The sequence below is a fragment of the Cryptomeria japonica genome, chromosome 5, assembly GCF_030272615.1.
Source record: "Cryptomeria japonica chromosome 5, Sugi_1.0, whole genome shotgun sequence".
Lineage (NCBI taxonomy): Eukaryota > Viridiplantae > Streptophyta > Pinopsida > Cupressales > Cupressaceae > Cryptomeria > Cryptomeria japonica.
This window is the reverse complement of record NC_081409.1, coordinates 625,754,029-625,772,677: the sequence shown is the minus strand read 5'-3', so window position 1 is coordinate 625,772,677 and position 18,649 is coordinate 625,754,029. Positions and strand designations below refer to the sequence as shown.

Here is an 18,649-nt window from a genome sequence, read left to right as displayed (position 1 = left end):
ATCTCCACGTGCTTTGTTTTGTCATGAAACAAGGGATTGACATAGAGCTTTACACAACTTTGAGTATCACAATGGATGATTGTAGGCTCTAAGGATTGCCCAAACAATCCCGCAAGAAGCTTCTATAGCCACACTACTTCTCATGCTCCCACACATGTTGCAATATACTCTGCCTCTTTATAGCTAAGAGCCACTGAATATTGTTTCCTGCTACACCAAGAAATCATGGCAGAACCCAAACTAAAACAACAACTAGAGTTGCTCTTTCGATCAGTGACAAACCTTGCCAATTCAGAATCAGTGTATCCATGCAACTTCAACTCCACGTCAGAAGAATATCTCAGACCATATCCAACTGTGCTGCATAGGTATCTCGAAATATGTTTTCCTACAACTAGATGTATTTTCATCGGTTCACACATGAATTGGCTAAGTGCACTCACTGCATAGAAAATATCTGGTCTAGTATTGACTAGGTACATCAAGGATCTGATCATCTACCTATATAGTGTAGAATCCACTAGATTCAAGATAGTTGCAGCCTCTCTTAACTTATGCAAGTTGGTCTCCATAGGAGTGGACATAGATTTACAATCCATCATACCAAATATTTTTAGAATGTCAATGGTGTACTTCTCTTGACTCAAAATGAACCCATCAAATTTCTGCCAAACTTCTAACCCAAGGAAGTAATGCAATAAACCAAGATCCTTCATCTCAAATTTAGAAGCTAACTCCTTGCATTTGATAATAAGATGATATTCTCCAGTGATAAGTAAGTCATCAACATAAAGAATTAGGATTAATGCTTCCCCATTAATTACCTTGAAGTACAAGTTTGAATCTACATCATTCTTGGAGAAGCCCAAGCCCATCAGGTAACAATCAATCCTTTCATACCAAACACGTGGAGCCTACTTAAGGTCATACAATGCCTTCTTTAGCTTACAAACATGAGACTCATTCTCATGTACCACAAATCCTTCAGGTTGCTCAATATATACTTCTTCCTCAATTACACCATTTAGAAAAGTCGTCTTTACATCCATTTGGTGAATCTTCCATCATTTAGATGTTGCAATAGCAATGATGGTCCTGACTGAAGTATATTAGGCAACTGGAGATAAGGTTTCCTCATAGTAAATTCCCTCCTTCTGCACAAATCCTCTAGCCACAAACTTAGCCTTGTATTTCTCAATACTACCATCAGCAACATGTTTGATCTTAAAGAGCCATTTAGAAGAAACTACAGATTTACCTTCTAGTCTAGGTATAATGTCCCAAACATCATTCTTTAGAATTGATTGATACTCTTTTGCCATGGCATCTTTCCAAACCTATTGAATAGTAGCTTCCTCAACTGATTCAATGATTTGACTCATCAATGCAACATAGCTAAAGAACTTATGAGGTCTCTTACTTTCTCTAAATGTTCCTCTTGGGGTTGCAAAAATTTCAGCCTCTTGCTTCATTTTCCTTGCCCAAAGAGGTCTTTTCTTGCCAATAACAATGTCAGGAGGCCCATCAGTAGGATTCAAGAGCTCATTTGGATCATCATCTTCTTCAAGTTCATGAGTCTCCCTATGAATCTCAGGAGTATGATCATCTTCCATATTTTGAAGAGGCTCTTGATCTTCACTGTCCATCTCATGGATGCCCTTGGATTTTCTGAATGCAACAGCCTCTTCAAATGTCACATCCCTACTTAACTCAATCAATTTCTGCCATGGAATATAGATTTTGTAGGCTTTTGATGTTTCACTATAGCCTACAAATATTCCCTTCTTGTCAGAAGGTTCCAACTTTGTCCTTTTATCTTTGGGTATATGTATGTGCATTGGACAACCAAAGATCCTCAAATGACTCACATCCGACTTCACCCCTGTGAATGCTTCTTTGGGTGTCTTATTCTCCAAAATACAGTGAGGACATCTATTTTGAACATGGACAACAGTTCTAGATGTCTTGGCCCAAAAAGAGGTTTGAAGATTTTGATCATGAATCATGGCTTTGGTTGCTTCCACAATAGTTCTATTTTTCCTTTCCGCCACACCATTTTGTTGAGGATTATAGGGTACACAAAACTCCCTCTTAATCCCAGCTTCAATGCAAAAATTATGGAAGTTACCGGAGGTGTACTCTCCTCCATTATCGGATCTCAAGACTTTGATCCTCTTCTCAGATATGTTTTCTACTTGAGCTTTGAGTTCCTTAAATCATATAAGTACCTCTTCAAGAAATAGATCCAAGTCTTTCTCAATTGTTCATCAATAAAAATAACATAATACAAGAAACCACTCAAAGAGGCAACAGACAGATGACCACATACATCGAAATGAATGAGTTCTAAAATACATTTGGATCTACTTTCACTACTATGAAATGTACCTTTAGTATTCTTACCCAATGTGCGACCATTGCAAGTGCCTTCATGCTCCTGGTTGAGTTTTGGAAGGCCTGTAACCATCTTCTCCATTGTAGGTAGTGCACGAAAGTGAAGGTGGCCCAATCTTCTATGCCAAATCTCACAAGTAATTGATGAGTCATGAAGTAAGGCTTGAGGAAGATTAGTGTAAAGTCTATAAAGACATCCATGATGAACTCCAATGACTTGAGCCACTTGATATTTGATTTATTTGGCCATGCAAGGGACTTGTCGTCTACAAATGCAATTCAATATCCCTTGTCTTCCAAGGTTGATATGGAGACATGATTTCGCTTAATTCTCGGAACGAATAGTACACCATTCAATTGCAAGGAAATGTCTAAATTTAAGTGAAGAGAGGAGGTCTCAACTCCTTTCAGGGAGTAACTAGTATCATCTCCAATGATTACTTGTTCATTTGAATTTCTCTCAACCAATTCATTTAGATGTCCTCTAAATCCAGTAATGTGGTGAGATGCACCGCCAAGTGTTGTGGTTGGTAGGCACATTACTTGAAAAGGATGAATAGAATATGAATCCATCTAAATCCTTTTTTGGAGGAGTCTCACCAACATCCACAATGGAAGCTTGAGGCATAGGCCTAGTTGGACATTCCTTTGTGTAGTGACCATACTTGTCACATCTAAAACATTGGACTTTTGAAAGATTCTTCCTTCTTTTGAATGTAGGAGCACCATTGGATTCCTTATCTTTCTTCCTTTAGAAATGTCCTTTCTTACCCTTCTTTGAGGATTGAGAGGCAAGAACATGAAAATCTTAATTTGTAGAGTTTTGGCCAATGCCTCTCGTAGCCAATCTTGACTCTTCTTGAATGCAGTCCATCTTCAATCGATCAAACTTAGGGAGTTTTGATCTTGTGCTTATCCTTTGTATAAATGACTCCCATGATGAAGGAAGCCAACATGGTTAATTCATTGTAATCTACAGTATGTCCAATGGTAGAGAGTTGATCTCTCAATTCAGTTATTTTCATGAAGTATGAGATTATGGATTCTCCTTTCGTCATCTTTATGTGGTAAAGTTGTTGCTTCAATGAAATAGCTCGACTTGTGTTGTTGATCTCATACATCTCCTCTAATGTCTTGAACATGTCATATGGCATCATCAACTTGGAGATGATTGGCACAATGTGATCTTTCACAGAGTCAACCAACATTTTCTTTGCTTTGGTGTTCTTTCTCTTCCATTGAAGCTTCCCATCCTCTTCGGTTGGTTTCGGTACTACTTTCTCCATGAATTTGTCTAATTCATTTTCCTCCAAGGTAAGCATAATTCTAAACTTCCAAGAGACGAAGTTTGATGCACCCTCAAGTCTGTCTTCAACTTTAAGTGCATTCACCATCTTGGCGTTGATAGATGTAATCAAACTTGAAGACAATAATGAAGGATAACCTTGTTTCTATGAATCTGACATGATCTTTTCTTAAGCCTGCACTGATACCATGTTAAATTTGGTTATCAAATTATATAGATAAAAATTCACACAATTGCACAAGAATTACCCTGGGAAAACCTTCCTCTTGAAGGTGAAAAACCGAGCAAAGAAGTATCTTCTTATATTTATTAGAGCATAGATTGACTTTACAAAAGATTCGCTTCACTCGTTCAAGCTAGAATCAATCAATTTACAAACAGAAGAAGATGAATTTGGCCTGTTGTAGATGATGATGCCCAATCTGCTGGAAATGGATGTTCACCAATTGTTGTAGAATCTCTCTAACTGTTGAAGATGAAAGTCTGCACACTTTGTAATGAATCACTAAGGGAGATATACGAGTCTATTGAAGATTTGATCTACTTGCTTAATTAATTTGAATTGCTGAATGTGATAAAGAGAATGAAACTATATACTAAACACGTCTTGCCAACCAACACGACTTATCTCAAAAGTCGACTCCTTCATTAATAAACATGTCCTTTTGTTATGGGTTAAATTCATCATAATAAACACGTCTTTAATAGACCCGATTTGATCCCAAAGAGACATGGTTATAATATAATAATGAATCAGTTTTGTGTCAACACGTCTTAATCATTGTTTGATAATAAAATCAATTTAGCATGAATATAAACAAATCGATATGACTGAATTGTCTAAGGCCGATTAGGCCAATTAGACAATTTAGTTGTCTATATCGATATAGAAGAATTCCGACTGACGCTATTACATTAAAAAAAAAAACACCTACTTATGCCTATATATCATGTGCAAGGAGTGATTATTTATGCCTATATATCATGTGCAAGGAGTGATTATGTAGGGTTTAGTGGACTTTGTTTACCATGTTCGGGTGGAAATCAACCAATTGCAGATGAATGTAATGACACCCCAAACCAGTAGATGTTGTTTAGTCTGTAGTTAATGGATTCACATGAAAGTGGATTCTTGCCAAATATTTGACAAAATGTCAAATATGGCATGTAGACAATCAAAGGCATTTTGTGAATCAAAATGATAAGGGGATTTTTAGTGTTCAGAAGGTTAATATATTTGGTAAAATGTAGGTTTAGAGTGAAATTCGAGTTGTTGATAAATGGATTTTACCAAGAGGAAGGTTTTTCACTAGTAGGCTAAAGTAGCAATGAAAGTGATTTTTCACAGAGGTAAAGAATGCTCGAAGGGAAATGCAAGTAAATAAGTTGGGCATCACTGAGTTACAAGCTGAAGTGTAGACAAATTAGTGTGAAGAAGATTATTATTTTATGCAAATTAAAGGAAGTTGGAGGCGACAACTATCAACCCCAGATAGAATCTAGGGCTTTACATCTCTTGACACTATTAGTACTATTTCTTTTGTTGGGTTTTTAAGTTCCAGGTTTTGGGATTGTAATTTCTTGTACAGGGAAGTTTGTCTAAGATCTGATGGTTCCTTGAAATGCAGGAATTGGTGTTATAATCATTTGTTTGATAATGACAAGTAATTCAATTTGTAGTTTAAGATGATATATCCATTGTTAATGCCTTTTGTGTGTAATAAGTTCTTGTTATGATTTTCTTTGCACATTTGTTAGAATGGGTGTTTGACTGATAGCTTTTTTGTTAGAATGGGTGTTTGACTGATAGCTTTTATTCTAAGGAATAGATTAAATTTAGCTTTAGTTAAACATTGAAGACAATATCATTATGTGAGGATCCTAAAGTAGATTGATAGTGTGTTCATAAGTGATTGTAGATTAATAGTGTGTTCATAAGTGATTGCATTAGTGTAAGGCAATGATATTTTGATGGCCATTGAATCTATGTTTATGTTGTTATTAAGAAGAATATTTTATTTTTAATTTTGTGACGGATAAGGCACTAGTCTAGTTGTGTCTTATGTGTAAATATTGGAAGGAATCAACATTAAATCTAAAAAGAAACTTTTACTTTCCTATTTTATCTTCTTTTATTTTTTATTTCACACCTAGGTTAAATAGGTTCTATGAGGATTTAAAAGAAATTATGTCTAATCTTCTACATACTCATCAAATTATGTAAAGCCTTGTTATGTTTTTACATTATTTATGTATTGTAATGTCTAAAATTGATGTCAAATTAGGGGATACCCACTTAGGTTTTGCAAAGTTTTAAGTGTAAGGAAGATGGTTGTAGACTTAGTCTCCTCTTCGTTGGCCAAATCCTGCATTAGATTTGAGCATGAAAAGTGGCATACTTCTAGGATTTAGTGATCTATTGATTTGGGAACCTACATATTTAACATTTACCAATGATTTATTTAACCAACAAGTGAATTAAAATTAATTTCTAACAAAATATAAAAAATGCAACAATTAAATTACAGTCCAAAAATGACAAAACATATTATAAAAGGAAGTGCTCAAAAAGTGTTTCTTTTAGTTTAAAAGATTATCTTGGACAAAAATATAGCATATTATATATAAAAAAATATTTCTCGATCTCTATAGATTCAACCTCAACCGTGGCATCCATTTTACTCTAGGAGGCTTCTAAAAAAAATTATATACAAAACCTCTTGAAAATACTTGCAATATAGGTATGGTATAACAAACACTAGACACACTCATAGACAAGATTAGTCAAAATGTTAGTGTGTTCGCATCGGATTCACTAGAATATGTGCAAGGAAATGTAAAATAATAATAAATAAAAAGAATGAAAAACATAAAATCAAATCAAATCAAATCAACTTGATTTAACAACCTAATTGAAACCTCAAATAAATATTAATTTGCTTGTTGGAATGTGTATGCCACTCGACACCATAACACTATATTTAATTGATGATTGATTTTGATAGAATTGATTTTCATTAAGATGTGAGATTATATCATTAAAGAAGGAATGGTCGTGTTTATAAAAATTTTGAAGAAAAATTAGATGAGAGATGAAAGATGAGGATGAGATTAAGAACCTGAGTTTACTAAACAATCTATAGAGTTAAGTCAACTATTAAATATAAACTTGTCATCTTTTCTCATTTTTGGTTTTGAGATGTGTGTGATACTTTTCATCATCAACATTTCAAATCATACTACATGCTTTATCATTAGGATGAAGCAAATGGTTAGAGAACAAAATTGAGAGGATAGTTGCAGACTGGAGAGATTAAATAGATAATGAGATGCCCTTGGTTGAAATGGGCCTAAATTTTTTTCTTTGCGACATGAATACATCAGCCCAACAACTAAGATAACACATTCTCTTGATGCTACACAACAGAACAATACTAAGAGAGGTTCATAATTTTCTAAAACAACTTAATGTTTTGGATTTTCACGATCAAGGCAAATATTCCTATGATGCAAATGAAGGAGAATTTTTTAAACAATGGGAAATGATTAGATGATAGCATAGGGTTATCGTTTTAACAAGGGATAAAAATTGCTCATTCAATCATTTGTCATCTATAGATAGTTATGTCCTTATGGGAAATGCAAATAGTTCCAGTTTGGTTGCATGGATTGGAAATGATTCTATTGGTAGTAAAAATGACTTGGAAAAGGTTGATGTGAAACATGTTGAAAATGCAAGTTGTTCTTCCAAGACCTAGCCCTCAAAAACACCAACTTATGCTTGTATATCTTGTGTAAGGAGTGATTATGTAGGGTTCAATGGACTTCGTTTATGACTTCATGGGGGATTTCAACAACTTGCAAATGAATGTCATGACACCCCAACCCAACGGATGTTGTTCATTCTGTAGTTAATCCAAATTCTTGCTAAAAATTTGACAAAATGTCAAATATGGCATGTAGACAATCAAAGGAATTTTGTGAATCAAGATGATAAATGTTAGAACTTATAAGGGAATTTATAGTGTTTAAAAGGTTAATATCTTTGTTAAAATACATGCTTAGAGTGAAGTTTGAGTTGCCGATAAATTGGTTTTCATCTAGAGGGAGGTTTTTCACATAGAGTTACTAAAGAATAGTCGAGTATTCCCGACCCGACTCAGCTACTTCTCATTCCCAACTGCCCCCCTTTTATTCCCATTTCCAACTGAGAAAGCCACTCTTCATTCATCAATACCACGCTTCATCTGGTCGGTAGTTCCTCAACCAGTATCTTCAACCCTTCCAAGGCCAGTTCCTATCCCTCGCATTTCGGAGAGACTCAAACCCGCTATCTTTGATACGTATTAATACTCGAGTGCTTGGAACTCAGTCGCTTGCTGCCTATTTTGTACAATCAATAGAGGCCTTCCTAGAGCAACTATATCCACCGGCCTTCAAATAGTAGCATGAGAATGCAAGTAATTAAGTTGTGCATCATTTAGTTGCATGCTTAAAGTAGAGGCAAATTAGTGTGAAGAAGAATATTATTATATGCAGATCAAAGGAAGTTGAAGGTGCCAATTGTCAACTATAGATCGAATCTAGGGCTTTACATCACTTTATAACGTTAATGTTGCTTCATTTGTTGGGGTTACAAGTTTAGAATGTAATTTATTGTACTGAGAATTTTGTCTAAGATCTAGAGGTTCTTTAAAAAATAGGAATTAGTGTTGTAATATTTTGTCTTATAGTGATTAACAATTCAATCTATAGTTTAGGATGATATATGTTGCATTGCCAATGTCTCATGTGTGTAATATAATGTCTTTTTAATCACCAATCCAGCAGAAGCACAGAGCCTACGAGAATAGCTACCTAGTAGGGATTTGAACCTTGGTAGCGGTTTCACCAAGCAAGTGTTTTAACCGCTGCATTACATGGGTCACCCCGATTTTTATTGTCCATTTGTTGTAATGGGTTTTTGACTGATAATTTATATTCAAGGAATAGATTAAATTTATCTTTCAGTTAAATATTGAAGGCATTCCGATTATGTATGGATCTGAAATGAGATTAACAGTATATCCATAAAGTGGTTACATTACTATAAGACAATGATATTTTGATGGTCATTCAATCTATGTTTATGTTGTTATCAGGAATATTATTTCATTTCTAACTCTCTGATGGACAAGACACCAATATAGCATGTGTCTCATGTGCAAATCCTAGGACTTGCATTAAATCTAAAAAGAAACTTTTACTTTGCAACCATAACATCCATTTTATCTTAAGAGGCTTCTAATTTTTTTTTATTTCCAAAACTTCTTGAAAATACTTGCAACATGTATGAGATAAAAAACACTAGACACACTCATGGACAAGATTAGTCAAAATCTTAGTGTGTACACATCAGGTTCACTAGAATGTGTACAAGGAAATGAAAAAAAAATCAAAAGAATAAAAAACATGAAATCAAATCAACCTAATTTAACAACCTCGCTGCAAACCTCAAATAAATGTTGATACGCCTGTTGGAATGTGTATGCGACTCCACATTATAACACTATTTAATTGATGATTGATTTTTATGGAATTGATTTACATTAAAATGTGAGATTATATCATTAATGAATAATCAAACGAAAGATTTAATGTAAAAAAAATTGAAAGATGAGGATGAGATCAAGGACCTAAGTTAACTAAACTATCTATGGAGTCAACTCAACTATTAAATACAAATTGTCATTTCAAACTAATGAAAGGATAATATTGAATTATTTTATTTAATTGATGGAGAATTTTGAAGAATAAGTTTATATTCAAAGATAAAGTTGATTTATGGATGAAGAAGAACTTTCTAAAATGAGATAAAGGTAATTGATTCTAGAAAGAGCTAAATGAAGAGATGAAAATGAAAAAATTATTTGAAAAATAGAAATTGATTCTTATTTAATTAAATAATAAAATATTATTTAATTAAATGGACAAAATTAATAAATTTATATTATTTAAGACTAATGTAGGATCATTAATTAATGATGGTAAATAATGATGATTAATAAATAAGTAATATTTTTATAATTAAAGATTATCAACAAGGTGAGTTAAATTTAGTGTCTACAAAAATGCATGCTACCAAGTGCCCAACAATGTTCCACTACTAGCCAAGTGTTTATAGACCTAAAGATGCCATGGATCCCATTTAAAGTATTTCTAATAGAAGTTTATAGCCCCATTAGAGATACATGAATCACCAAAGATTAAGTTGTCATTAAATTAAGAATTCCACTCTTTAGGTAATATCTTATTCTTGGTTTGGGGACCCCATGGCATAAAGAGGGAAAATCAAAATATAAATTTGATTACCTAAACCTTAACACATATAAGTCTTAATACAACCAAAAAATTTTAAGAATAAATGTAAGGTTCTAGTTAAATGACATTTTCATGCATTCCTCAAAAAAGTTGGAATTAATCCAAATTTATGTAACAAAGATTAGGAAATGAGTTTTGTATTTTCAAATCCTCAACACACTAAAAGGTTTTTAATTTAAAAATTTAAAGGCAACATCTTAACAAGGTACCTAAAGATCATCTAGTTACCACAAGAAAGGGAAGGTTAAAAGATAGATGCAATAGGGGGAGAGTTTAAAAGAAAATTATGAATCAATGGAAAAAAGAAACCAAGAAAAGGGGAAAATTATAGAAAACAAAGAAAAGGAAATATATGTAATGGAAGATACTAAACCAAAATCTCTTATTCTAATTATATATCATTTATACAACAATTTTAGATAATCATTTAGGAAGAGTAATTGCTCCTATTTTTCTTCTTCATGGCATTCAACAAGAATAATTAGATTGTTTGGATTCTCAACCCAATAGGTACATCTTTGAATTCATTTAAATAATCTAACTTTGAACTAAGATGAATAACCTTAGACTAGATTATCGATTAAGATACTTTATTATCTACATGATTAACCCAAATTTATGTTGTTTTTTATAAATTATTATAATTCAAATTAAATTGAAAAGTATTTAGGATAGAAGGAAAAATAATTAGCGTCTTTGAGATGTCAATTTTCTAACTCTTCTAACCTAGCTTCACCCCTACTCTACAACAACAAGTAGTCCTATTTAATCATTCAATCCAAGTTTTTCATCAAAAGTTTCCTTATTAGATCATTAGTAGGTCATGTTTCATTAAGCTCCTTAATTTATACGCATGGCATGGAAAATCATCACTCAATAAAGAATCCCATAGGTCTCCATCAAATAAAAACTTATCAACATTTGTTCTCTGATGATCATTGATAATGTTAAAAATAGAATATTATCATTTTCCCTACCTAATTTTGACTGACATAGATATGATTTTACATTTGTGTACACCTTTAGGCTTGAAATTACATACAAATGTATTATCAATAATATAATATTTTTTATTGAATTCATATTCCTCATTTGACACAAGTAATTCATTATGATATAATTAATTCAAGATAGCTTCCTATTTATCAATATAAAATTCTATGCAAGCAGAGATTTGGTCATGGGAAATGAAGCTTTCATCTCCACATATATATAGCTAGTCCTTTTCATCAATTAGTTCAACACGAATATAATTCTTGGATTCGTTTGTATACTTGACTCAATGAAAGATGTATTAATTTTGACACCTGAAACAAGGAGACTGTAGTAGTCCTCCATTGTTATCTAAACTAGATTTAGACAAATAATCATCTAAGACGATATCTGTGATGATATCTATGATAATAACCAAAGCGGTTTTCACTACTTTTCCTCCTACATAACTTAGATGTGAATAAAAGAGGCTGCAAGTGATTAGTAATGGTTTTAATTTTAAAATACTTGAGTAGTTGGAATAAACAAGAATTAGACCCACTAAAATATATGGAAAATAGAGATTGACCTAGGATTTAATTTTTGTGTCATGGAGAAATCCTAATCCAAACTTTTGAAGTGCAAACGAGTGATATACTATTGTAGCCCCATTGAAAGCATCGACAAGAGTTTGCACTATGTTGCTCTCTCATAAATATTGAAATCAAAAGATCAAGAGAATTAAAATACCTATCTAAAATGGTTGTATCAATAGAAACACAATGATAAATTATTCTATTCAAAATCTTCTAAATTCTAAGATAAAAACTCTAAAATAGATTTACCATATATCTATTTGATGCTTTCTTTGGATGGGCAATCTTTATGAATTGTTGCATAAAGGATTAATCTAGTTCCTCCCATGAAAGAATATAATTAAGTGCAAAATTGATGTACCAAGAATGAACCTCATTTTGTAAGGTGAAAGTGAATAATCTATAAGCAGCATTTTCATTGATAACACCTAGTTAGACTAAAATGTCATTCAATACTTCGATAGATTAAGTGCAAACCTTCTACTATTAGGGAAGTATTTTGGAAGGATTTCTTAAATATCATTAAGAACATGTGGACATACCTATTAACAATAATAATTTCAAACAATGACATGGTTATAGTAGAATAGTCATAACTTATTAACCAAAAACAAAAAAAACTATTAAGGTAGGTGCAAGAAGTTGGGTCCATAGGAAGTCTAAAAAGTGGAAGTGTTTTTCCCCATTTTCAAACTTTATCACAATTGAACTAAAACATTTGAAGCACTTACACATGTAATATTAAAAAAATCTAGTAATATAAAATGCAATACTCTAAGTCTAGTTTTCAAATATGTAATTTATTATAATGCTCAAATGATACAAATTGATTGTTAATGGACATGTATAAAAATGACTTTTTAAAAGTTGTTTTTTCAGGACCATGCCATGCATGTGTACAACCACCATAATTTGACCTAAATAAAAGTATTTTTCTAATTCCTTTTGGAAAAATATGTGTATTAAATTAAATATCGATGAGGATTTTTTTTAATAATTTTTTATTGGCCCTAATTGCTATTTTTTAAAACCTCTCATGTACAACTACCATAATATGAGCTAAACTAATCCTTTTTGCCAAAAAAATTCTGTGTAAAGAATTGTGTGTAAATTGATGTCATATATTTGTTTACAAGAAATTTAAAAATTTAAGTTATTAAAAAAATATGAACACATGACATTTTAATTTCGTGGACTAGTTTCATTAGAAATTTTTAAAAAAAATAGAAAAAAAAAAAAAATCATTAAAAAAATGCATATTTTAAAACAATTCATCATCATCTATAATGGATTCTAATTTCATTATTTTTTTTAGAAGAGGTTGTCATCCATATTACCAAAGCTAGTTTTTTTCTTGTTGTTTTCTTGGCATTTCACTTGCAGTTCCAAGGCTAAGGGTTGGGTTTCCAAGGCTAAGGGTTGGGTTTCCAAGCCTAAAACAAAGGCAAAGACATGGGTGTCAAATTTCAAATTTTATGAAATGCATACTTGCTCCAAAATGCATACCCATTCTAAAAAGGAGCGGGAATATGATTTAATTAGAAACAAGTACCCATTTTCAAATATGATATAAATAGAAATAGGTACCCATTTTGAGAAAAAGAATCATGTACTTGGTTTAGAATGGGTATCGATTTTAAAAATCAAAATGGGTACCCATTTCGTACGAGTATAAATTTTGGTTCAAGATCTAGAACCTAAATAAGAACATGTTTATGTCAATTTTTTCCCCTTGATGTGGACTCAACTTCTTGCACTACCCATTAATGAATTATTAAATATCAAATCCTTTATTCTATAGATCTAATGTATTGATATATATGTTTCAAGACACATTAACTTGAGTGGAATAGATTATTCCTACTTCGAATGGAATTGCTTCTCACAAGGTTTATTTCACTTGGTCTAGGTTCTCGTGGGTAGCCCAAAGGTTTATTATTAATTGTTCTATTTAAGGGGCTTGTTGGTTATAATTATAATTTTAAAATTGGTGATGCTTTTGATTTACTATACTTAGATTGGTTATTTTAATTGTTTGAAATCAACCACGTATAAATATAAAATCCTTGAGTTAAAATATAATGTATTACAAACCTATCAAAAGATGTGTTGTAAGCCTAGATTCTATAATTGAACCTAATATACTCCTAAGCTACAACTAGACAAATAAATTATTAAAGAGACGTGGGAAGAGAGAAAAGAGAGATGATGGGGTGAAAAGATATTATGATTTGGTTGCAACATATTTCAAACTTCTTGGGAAAACCAAGTTAAGAAGTTTCTATATTCACACAACTTTCCACATACCAATATAATCACTTGAGGAGTATCACTTTGAAATGTGTCATAAACAATACTAGATCTTGAATGTATATACTTAAAACATTGAGATTCTATAGAAACTATACTTATAAATTAGTCGAATAGAAATTAAATGCATTTTATTTAGAGGGTTTATAATTTGGATTCCTACTAACTTAGACTATTACAATTAGAAAAACAAGACTCCTTATGATAAATTATTGTCAGATTAGTGAGAATGGTCCATAGATGTGTGCATCAATTCATCTTGTTCTAGTCGAACCATCTAAATATGCCATCCTAATCACCCCCTTTTTACAAACAAAAGGTTAAGTTATATGGAAAATGAAACTTACTAAGTTGACTCGTTAATATTCATTTTTAACTAAATAATCATTAACTTCAAACCCACCCATGACTAGTTTTTTCCAATGGCTAGATGGCTTCACAATGTTTCTTTAATTTTATAGTCTCAACCAATAGGTATACAAGCCATGATTTTCCATGTGTTGACTTGATTCATAGTATACGAAAGAAATTGTAATCAATTCTTCCAAAGGGTCCACCATCTCTAATTACCCAAACAATTTTTATTTCAATCTTAAGAAGAACCAAATTTGTCCTTTTTATAAAATTATCATAGGCATCTTACACATGGTAAAATGAAACTACATTTTTTTAAAAATTGCTAAAGTAATTCAATTTATATTCACTAGATTATTCCCTACAGCCTAATTAATCAATAAACATGCATTTGACTCAAATAGGATATAATCTAGTTTTAAATTTGTCGTTAATTACACAAATTCTCTTGTACCTAGACTTTCCTAGTTTTTTATGTTAAAAAATTATTTGATTCATGCCAAGTGAAGTCTTATGTGCTAGATTCCATAAAGTACACAAAGGTAGTTAACAAATTAAGATTTGCATGTCATATCTTGTGGCTAAGTCAACTCATTATGTTGTGATAATAAATGTTTACCGAAGTTCTAAATCATCAAAAACTAGTTAGTTTTTAAATATAGATCCAAAAAGAAATAATTCCACTTGTTTATCTAATTGGATCCAAGGATCAAAGATTTTGTAGAGTTCTAAGGTATCTCTAAGAAAAACCAGATGCAAAAGAATGTTAAATTGTGCTTTGGGATGCTTCACAAAGGACTTAAATGGTCTAGGCCCTATGCAATCTAGCAAAGAAAAATATAAGTTGGAAAGGAACTCTCACGACTCATTATAAAGTTCAAGTGACTCTATGAAACTAAGCTTTAAATATTTATCTTGGAATCATTTGAAATTATAATGGTATCAAATTTGGAGGTTCATAACATAGTGCAATGGTTAAGTGGTGGCATTGTTGTTGTAGTCACCAAAGTTCAAACCCCCGTTAGATTGTTGTGATCATAGGCTTGTGTCTTCATTGATCCAAAGTGCTTGTGGGCTTGAATTGCAACATTGATGTTCCTATTGGCATTCATTCTAGGTCTCTTGGAAGGCATTCATGCCTATGCTCTATTCCCTCAGTAGGCTACTGTGCTCGGAGGCTATGTGCCACTGCTGGGATATTGTGTTCATGGGTTTGGACTATTGCATTCACGTCAAGGATGAGGTCCCCCAATCACTAGTTCATGGATCCAACTCAAAAGCATTCACCTATAAAAAAGTAAACAAAAAATAAAAAAATGGTATCAAATTAGAGTTAATATGGTTTCACATTTGGGGAGGCTTTATATCTAAAAGTGCATAAATTAGGGCCTCCAAATTTTTAAAAAGGTGATAAAATAAAACTAGACTTCAAGCTAATTTAAAAGGCCTATGAGGGGTAGTTTTATCCAAGAGTAACACTATCCATGTGAACTAGTTTATTCTAAGGGGAGTTGATGGAATGAAAGTGATGAACATACCAAGACAAAGGAAAGTTAGGCCAATATTAAACCAATTTTGGGTCCATATTTTGAAGCACAAGGGTCAATTTTTTTTTTGGAATGCCACATGGCACACATACATGCATTTCTCCTTGCACTTCATGAGGTTTATTTAAAAAAGAGTTGCAATTGAGAAGGAGAGTTAAATGGTGGGAAATAATAAAAAGGTTAACATAGTGTGGCCCACCCACTAACTTTTTGAGATCTTAGACTTCATCTAGGTGGGATGTGGGATATGAGAATGTAATATTACATCATATTGAGTACACCCATGTATCACTTCATCAAATCATAATGATGTTTTTGGAGTAGATAAGTGGGGCACAATGAACTAATTAAATGATTGTAGCATCATAAATTGTACACCCTTAATTGGGTGGTACAATTCCACACTTAGGTTAGCACCCGCCTTAGTGTGTTTGCAGCTTGCATTTAAAATTCCCTTTAAGCATTTAATTAATTACTTTAATTAAATATAAAGTCTTCTTTCATCACTCTACACATCATAAAATTGGGCCCTTTACATTAAGTGTGCCCCTTTTTATTTTATTCCTCCAGTTTAAATCATTTAATTGAAATACCATAATTATGTCATATTTCGACCTTCAAGGCCCGATCCTGCATATCTAGACATCGTAAATTTCCATATCATTTTGGAATTCACTTTAAAATCACAACATCATGCTTCCCCAAAAATTTGGCAAAAATTTGGTCGGACTAGGTGTTTGGACCAAGTAGCTAGCTACCTGGTCCTGAATTTTTCTCCTCGAATTTCGAGAGCATGTTTTGACAGTATTTTAAAGTTTAAATCCAAATATTTGTGAAAAAATATTGATTCTAGATTGGCCTAAAGTCAAAATCAAAGTTAGGGTTTCATACGTCGGCATAACTTGTCCTTTCACCATGATAGTTTCTTAGTCCTTGACCTAACACTTCACCCCCTTCATAATGAGCCTATTTAGGTCATTTTGAGGCAAGAGGATGATTTAAATAACATCTTTATTAATGTTCTCCCTCTTAAAGATGAACCATTAATAAATAGTGATATTCCCTCTCCCAAAATTGACCCTACCCATGAGGACATCATTATGCAAGAAGATATTTTTAACACTCCTCCTAATGATCTCACTATTTGGGATGAACAATTGGATGATGATGTTGATTATTCTCTTAATTTTTTTCTACCTAATGAGAGTGCCTTGGTCAAAGAGGATGAAATTATGATAAAAGAGGGTGATATGATTGACAATTCCCTTAATAACAGCTCACCTTCTATTGATTTCAATCATTTTTCCTCTAAAGATGAAGCATCTCCCTCTCCCCAACTTGAATCTACTCATGAGTATATGCCAGTTCAAGAAGAGATTGTTAATATTTCCTTCAAAGATCTCCCTCTCAAAGATGAACCTTTGAAATGTAATCGTTCTCCTAGAGTGTACCTCTCCTGTGTGGATCCTTTGGAAGAGGAGGAAAGTATAGCTACCTTTCTTAGTCACATTACACCTTTTGATGAAGCATTAATAGCTAATAGAATTCTCTCTCCCAAAATAGATCCTATCCATGATAATATTTTGGTGCAAGAAGAGACTATCAACACTTATTTCAAAAATTCCCACGATATAAATGATGTTGATCCTTCTCCTAAAATGTACACCCCTTGTAAGGATACTCTGGAATAAGAAAATGATCTTAGGTCACAAGGGCTTGATATCCTTAATACTCCCTTCTATGAGGATCCCCCTTTCATCTAATTAAAATAAAAAACCTATTCATGAAGAAATATTTAAGGATGATAAGTCTTTTTATGAACAACCTCATGATTTTATCTCTACTAGATCCTCTTTACATGTTCCCAAACCTTCTTCAATAAATATGGTGCATGTAACACCTAATAAATCCCTCTTCACAGTTGAAGGTGCTAGTCCTTCTCAAAATCTAAACAAGCCTCTCTTTATGGTTCAAGGTAGTTATAATAATGATCCCTTTTACACTCCTAACAAACCCGTTATTACTGTGCAAGGAGGATATCCCACTAAGAGTCCTAATGAGTATACTAAATAAATTACCCAAGAGAGTTACAATTCATTTTCCCATACATATAATACATGGAACAATAGGCAACCTATTCCTCCTCTGGTTATTCCTTCTTCACTTCCTACTTCTCAACCTATTCCTCCACAAGCACCTTGTATATCATAAACTCTTAGTAAAGAGTATGACCTTATTGAACAACTTAAAGCTACTCCTGGCAAGATATTTCTTTGGGATTTGATTCAAACTTCATCCACTCATCATGGAATTTTGCAAGATGCTTTAAATAACTTTTATGCCCCACCCGCAGTGACACCTAATAATATGGCTTCTTTGATTGATCCTATCAACACTCCTAAAGCTCAAATTGTATTCACACAAGATGGGTTTCCTTTTCATGATATCCAACACCAATATGGTCCTCTTATGATTGTTTTCCTTTATCAATGGTAATTCTATAAGAATAACCCTTGTTGACAATGGCTCTGGCCTTAATATTTGTAGCATTAGTCTATTACATAAGATTAAGGTGGACGCATCTCTTATTAAATCAAACTCCCTTACTATTTGTGGCTTTGATAATGTTGCTAGGTCTTTTTTAGGTATTAAAACCTTACCTATCAAGGTAGGACCTGTTGTTTTACCCAGACCTATTCATGTCATGCCTGATAATTTGACCTACAATCTTCTATTAGGACGACCTTGGCTTCATTGTATGCAAGTTGTCCCTTCTACTCTTCATTGCAACATCAAGTGCATTCTTAACA

The 18,649-nt window shown here is 32.6% G+C and overlaps 1 protein-coding gene across 1 annotated transcript; it reads right to left on the bottom strand.

The window, feature by feature from the left end:
- Nucleotides 1–1,337: 1,337 nt before the first annotated feature.
- Nucleotides 1,338–1,838, bottom strand: LOC131875999 (uncharacterized). The gene has a single exon (XM_059220754.1). The coding sequence runs from the start codon at nucleotides 1,836–1,838 to the stop codon at nucleotides 1,338–1,340; it is 501 nt and encodes a 166-aa protein (XP_059076737.1).
- Nucleotides 1,839–18,649: the final 16,811 nt, after the last annotated feature.